At 40.8% G+C, this 6679-nt stretch overlaps 1 protein-coding gene across 1 annotated transcript in view; it reads left to right on the top strand.

Moving 5' to 3' along the window:
• LOC103479378 (methyltransferase-like protein 13) overlaps nucleotides 1-6055 on the top strand; it is a 39216-nt gene extending 33161 nt beyond the window's left edge. The window contains exon 3 of the mRNA XM_008433761.2: nucleotides 3700-6055. Within this exon, the coding sequence (XP_008431983.1) occupies nucleotides 3700-3990 (291 nt within the window). The 3' untranslated portion in view covers nucleotides 3991-6055. The remainder of the gene's footprint in view (nucleotides 1-3699) is intronic.
• Nucleotides 6056-6679: the final 624 nt, after the last annotated feature.

Raw genomic sequence — 6679 nt, 5'->3', positions numbered from 1 at the left:
ATGCAGTGTTTAATTATTTATCGCTAAGCTGAACAGGATTTAACCTCCGAGGGTCATGACCTAAAGGACAAAGCTGTCCTTAGAGCTGTAGGTGATGCAGCAGGAATATGTGCTTACAGTTTTCTAGTATAAAAAAGCTTGAGGAAGACCGACTTCTGCTCCTGGTCTCCTTGTTGAGGGAGACAACAAAGTAAAAAAAAAAAAAAAAGTCTCTCAAACTTCCCTTAAGAGCAGAGTGTTAATTAGATCACCAGGGATTTCTGATGTGAAACTTAACACCAGATCTCGTGTTTCCTCTTTGTTGTGTTATACCCAAGACAGGTGAGGTCACTTCGACGCAGGCTTCCGACACCACGCTGAATAATTCAGCAAAGGTCAGGAAGCTRTGTGTGTGTGTGTGCCTTTGTGTGTTTATGCTTCTGTGTGTGTTGGGGTTTTCATTAAGCATTCACAGAGTAGTTTCCTCTGCGGTCTGGGAAGAGCCCTGTGACTCACTAGATCACATTGCAGATATCTGATTAAAGTGGCCGGACTGAAAACTGGCTTTGGGTTTAACGGACGTGTTTTAGTATTTGGGTTTGATGTAGCATCTGTCGCTATATTTCTAACCACAGAAATGTTTGGATCATTCATGCATACACTGACCATTCCAAAAAAKACTTTTATTTTSTAGTTTTGGCACGCCCTCTCAATTGGACTCAAGCTTGGACTTTGATAACACTTGAGTTGGCTGCATGTTTGATGTTCTCCTACTGGAAAGTCAACCTCCATTTCAGTAAGGAGGGTTGTCATGTAATCAGCTCAATCCGTTTTCCTATCAGTCTGACTGGCATCATCGCCCTGCTGAGGAAAAGAATGACGCTGCCACCATATAGAAATGTCGGGCTCATGGTTATGAGCTGTCTGCTTTTAGTAGCCGAGATGCTAACGGTGCGATTACGTCGTTAGCCCACTAGCAATGGTTCCATCTGATTTGTTTGCCGTGGTTTAGTGTGTTGATCAGTTCCAGTGACATTAGTTCTTCACTTATCAGTGACGCAACGCAGCGGTTTGGACTCCAGACAAACAGATCAGATTTATGAATGACGACTGGAGTCAGGATTATGTGCTTCATCTTCCTTTGAAATTTGCCGATTCAATGAAGGTTTGTTTAAATGCTGCAGCCATCTTTACTTTGTACACAAATTATTTCAAATGTGAGAGAATGTTTGTTCTCGTGATTATAAGCAGTGGACTATATATGATGTTTAAAACTCTGCTATCGCTTCAGCACTCTTAAGTGTGTTGCGATCAACCTCCATATTCTCATTGAAAGAAATTGATTAAGACAGATGGCTCGTCGTTCTCCTGTTTCTGTGTAATTTAATTTGACTTATATCTTATCCAAACCTTATCCAGCCTCCCTCTTGCAGTACTTCCATGTCGCTGCAGAAGGTAAATAATTTATGTTCGGCCTTCTTGCTGGTGGATATGAATCACTCAAGAAGAGCAGGATACATGTGCTCGTTTCAGAGCCACGCTTCACTCCAAAGACACATTCGGCATGGTGATGTTGAAGCTGCTCTACTTCACAGCATCTCTTCTGTAGAAAAACACTCCGCCTCGTCATTCTGACCTCGTAGCTTTGCCGTGATGGCTTTGCCGTGATGGCTTTGCCATGACGATCTCACAGAAGCTGGGAAAAACAACAACAACAAAAAAAACTCAATAGTTATTTTTTGTCATTGATGTTTGGTTGTGTGGTTTTCAATTTTCAGATGAAGCTCAAATTTAAATACCAATGTAATTGCAAATCTATATGTTGTCACCAAAAAAGGACTCCAGGATGACCAGTAAAATATAATTACCATTTAAACAACCATTGTTGTTCCAGCCTGGACCAGATGGGTACAACCTGTTGCCTGTTGAGTTAAATTCTTAATTTGCACTCCTTCGCCATGTCATGTAGGCAGTAGTTTTCATTTGCACTGAAATGCACATTAATATTACAGGCTTTTATTTCCAAACTCAATTTTCTTACTGGTTTGTCAAAAGCCTCTTGCTCGTCTTTGCACCAGCTTCCAGAGATAAGGCAGTCCCTTTTCAAATTTAAATGTAGTAATGGTAATAAGAAAGCTCAATAAAAAAGTTTATAAATTATTGAAATGATCCTTGGTGAAAAGCAGAGTATTTTCTATTCCTGCGAGGTTTGTAACAAGCTGCTCAATCCTCAACTCTATGAACGTCAGCACTGGAGTCCCACAAGGGTATGTACTTGGTCTGCTGCTCTATACCATGTGCACTTTTGACTAACTCCTCATCAGATTTGCTGATGACACACCTGTGAAGTTTCATATCTTAAAAATAAAATTATGAGACTGAATCTGAAAGAAATGAAGGACCTATCATCAGAATGTCTGTCRCCAAATGAAYGTYGGCAAAACTCAGGAGCYGGTGTTGGACTTTAGTAAAGAGCGACAGTTTTTCTGCACGCGCCTCGACATCAGCAGTGTTGTAGTAGAGAGGATGGCTACCTTCAAATACCTGGCTGTTGTTATCTCTGAAGACCTTACATTTATTGAAATCATCAAAACCGAAACAAAAAAGCAGCTGCACCTGCAGAGGAAGTTTGGCTACGCAAAGTCTTTTTTTATTATTCTAGGGCCATGGAGAGCATGGTAWCCTAAGCCATCACATCATAGATTAGGAGCAGCTACAAACAGAACCTTATGGCTGATTGATCTGTGCTGCACATCAATCAATGCTCATCCTCTCACCATCAAAAAGATCATGTCTTTGAATAAAAGAGCAAGAAATGTTCTCKGGGATGGTTGCTGCTCCTCACTGTTATATTTTAGATCACATTTTACTTTTCTTCATCTATGATCCATGAAACTTTTCCACAGCTTGCCACAGTTTGCTGTACCACACTGGCAGTTTCTTCTCACACTGTCAGTTTTCTGTAATTCAATGTTCGATGGAGCAACTCCGCGTAATATTCCGGCATGTTTGTCTGGATATTAGCAAGAGCTAATGAGYGAAAACCGGTTATAGAACATAAAAACTTTGTTGCGCTCGGCTCGGTGTTCTTCATGTCCTGTCCCCTCACTCCCACTCACACTCTGTCTCTGGAGACACTTGCTGCCAAAGTCTGACTAAATCTTTGTATCTGTCAGCGCTTAAACCCTGCGTGTGTGTGTGAACGTGCGAGTGTGTTTGTATACTGTAATCCTGTTTTTAGCTCTGGAGTTCCTTCAAGAAGTATAAACACAGCGGCGTTTTTGTGAGTTAATAGTCTGCATGACTAAGCAGCGGATTAGTGTCTCAGCAGGATGACCTGTTTGCACCTCAAATTAAGACGGCTACGTTGGACAGGCACCTGCTTTAAGAGGTTGGAGTTTTAAATAATTTGACATTTGGTAGATGCTGTGGATGCAGCGTGCCGATTTAATTTTAAGCATAGTGGCAAGTAGGTATGAGTCAGATCTGGATGAGGCTTGTTTCTCACACAGGTTTACTGAGCAACAAACCAGTGGTTTATCCTGACTGAGGGCAYATTTTTTAAAAGCACTGATGGTCCATAATGATATTAATAATATCTGCAGCTTTCSTCGCAGGTTTTTATAATTCTGCACCAAGTGGATGATTAGTGGAGCAGAATTCCCATGAACTAATTTGTTTTCCATGTTTCTTCCTTCCCTTTCTCKGCTCTTCTCTTAGATAAGTCGCTGCTTGAAACCCGGAGGCCGCTTCGTCTCCATCACGTTCGCGCAGCCCTTCTTCAGGAAACGCCTCTACGCACGCACYGCGTACAACTGGTCAGTCAGACACGACAGTTACGGGGAGGGCTTTGAGTATTTTGTGTACGTAATGACCAAAGGAGAGCAGCTCAGCCCGGAAGATGCGGCACTGGAGCAGAGGCTTCTGGAGGAACCCAAATCCCAACCCGCCAGCTGTCCCACCCCTCAAGATGAAGAGGATAATGACTTCCTGTGTAATATTAACTTATGATGTTGCTGAAATGTGGACATTAATCTCAGTAATATTTTATGTCTTAGCCTACTGAAGCAGAAGCAGAAGTGACAGATTCATTACTTTCAGTGTTGAAAATAATTTTAAACACACTTTTATCTCAGTTTTTAGTATTTTTAATATTTTAGCTTTTGTAAACTTTTATACATGCTGTTGCTACTATGTAAATATTTCTGCAAATTCATGTGATTGTGATCAGGACTGCTTCTTGTAAAATTTCAACAGATGTTTTTAGGATTGTGGGGTTTTTTTTTTTTTTGCTAACAAAACTCAACTGTATCTGGCTAACCAGAAACCAAATAGTTGCCTTAAGCATAGTTTTAGGTTAGGTTTAGTAAAAAGTGAACAAGTCGCAGCTGAAAAAACAGGCAACCGTTTGAGGGTTAATTTTCTCTTCCTGATGCAAACATTTCAGCGTTTTTCCATAAATTTTATTAATTTTATAAATTGTATTTTTTCCATAAATTTTTTAAAAGTTGGCATAAAAACATGAGATGCTGGCGTTATATTAAAAGAATCATTTCAGGGAAACCACTGTTTACAAAATTACTAATTTAGCATTGGCATATGGTTAATGCATCTCAAAAATGTAAAAGAAATTATAGGTAATAGCTAATATTTGTGCATAGATATACAAAAAATGAATGCATGTTCTTCTAACTTAAGAGAAAAAAACCAGAAAAATGTGCCGTGTGTGAATTCATTCCATTTACTATGATTCTCCAAAAGTGCACAGATCCACAGCTTAGGTAGAAGAATATTTTGACATCACAACTATAAGTTATAAAATCCACAGATCTGGCTTTGGCAAAGAGACAAGAAGACCACAAAATACATAGAGGCCACAGCAAATATATAGAATATAAGGCACTTGGTTTAGATCAGACCAAAATGTAACTTTTGACCAATGAAACTGTGTGAAAATTATGTAAATACTTCCTCCCCACATTTATTCTCTACCTTGAGTTGGTTCATAGCATAAAATCAAAACATTGAGGTTTGAGATCTTAATAGAATGAGTAGAAAAAGTTCAAAAAGCTCTTAAATAGTAATAGTACTAAAAAAAGTAACCATCCAGCAGTGGATAGTTATCCATGACCTGTTGTGAATCCCCTCCTGTGTGTGTCAGAGGTTTCGGTCTTSATATCGCAGACCGATATCTCTGCAGGCTCACATTCAGCTCCAGTGTTTGCGTTGCAGTTTGAGTTTGCCACGTTTAAGCAATTTGCAAAACAAACCATCATGCCTCAATCTGACACCTGAGTGCCGCAGCATCCTGCCTGTTGAGAAGGCGTTAAAACTCCATCGGTGTGTCGGMGTCGTCCTCTCGTGTGCTGCTGGTGTCGGTTTTATGTTCGACACAGAAGCTTCAAGGTGCTTCATGCCACGTCTCGCATGGCTGTCAAAAAGCATTTGTGCACACATGTGCTTCCGCCAACAAGAAACGGCCCACCCCTGCGTGTTATTTGTTCAAGACACACGATACTGGGTGTCGGGTCATGTGCTCGCCTGCTGCTTAAATATAACCCATTAACGGCGCACACAGCCATGCGTGCAGACAGGGAGGAGGACTTCTGACTGGAGGGGAGGGGATCGCATTAATAAAGTAGAAATCATTTATTTTTAATTCCCCACCAAGATCTAATTAACGCCTATTTTTAAGACTTGGGGAGAGAAGACGTGATTTTTCTGAAGGCTGCTCTTTCCTTCCACGGTTAGCTTGTTGGAGCAACGTCATGGTTTGGTCAGCTTTAGCGCTGTTGTTTAGCAGAACAATCTCACTGTATAGTTTACTTTTTTATTTTTTAGCTGGATAAAATTATACATATTTAATTGACTTACAATAGTAATGAGCTAAATGAAGCAGCTCAAAGTTGTGGATTACTGAAACTCTGCTTAAAAGGGAAAAACATACAGTAGATGTAAAAGAAACACTTTAGTTAAGAGGTATGTATTTTTCAGGCCTTTTAATAGAATAATYACTCTAGTTATTATAAAAATGCCTGTATGTATCAAACACAATGTAAGAAAGTTTGTTTCACAACTTGATGCCTTGAAATTGCCTCTGTCTCTTTAAGAAGCTACATCAGCACAATGTCACCACAGGGCATCTCCATTATGTTGTTTGCAGCCGTTCTTAGGAGCGTTGGACTGAGAAGTAGTTTGCATGACGAGCTCAGCAGATGCGCAGCTCCACCAGGTGTTTACTAATTGCTGCTGCCACTAGTCTGGAGGAGCTGCGTGGCGAAGGCGGTGGAGGGCTGCTGTAAATGTGGCCGTAACACTAACTCTTATCTCATTACCTTTTCCTTTTACGACATACAGACAAACAAAACTGTGTTTGCACCATGTTTTATGGCTGCCACCTGGTTTCCATGGTGACAATAGGGGTGTAGCAGCCTGGCTACCTAAGCAGGTGGGTTCAGAAACAGTTTGGAGCGCATCTAACCTGGACAACAGGGAGGGTGCTTATGTAAGTCTAAAATGGCTCCAGCTTTTATATCGACCAGAGAGGCTTCAGCAGCGCTGCTGCACTGGGATGTGCAAACATTTGATGGATTCATTACCCTGTGGATAGATGGAGGCTGGATATGTCTGCACACGAACGAGGAGAGGATTTCTGACGCTTTCCTTCAGTTTCACTTTGCAATAGTTTTTTTGTGTTCTG

Source organism: Poecilia reticulata, linkage group LG17 (assembly GCF_000633615.1).
Source record: "Poecilia reticulata strain Guanapo linkage group LG17, Guppy_female_1.0+MT, whole genome shotgun sequence".
In the NCBI taxonomy this organism is placed as follows: domain Eukaryota; kingdom Metazoa; phylum Chordata; class Actinopteri; order Cyprinodontiformes; family Poeciliidae; genus Poecilia; species Poecilia reticulata.
Note: the sequence above shows the minus strand (reverse complement) of the source record. Positions and strands in the feature narration are given on the sequence as shown.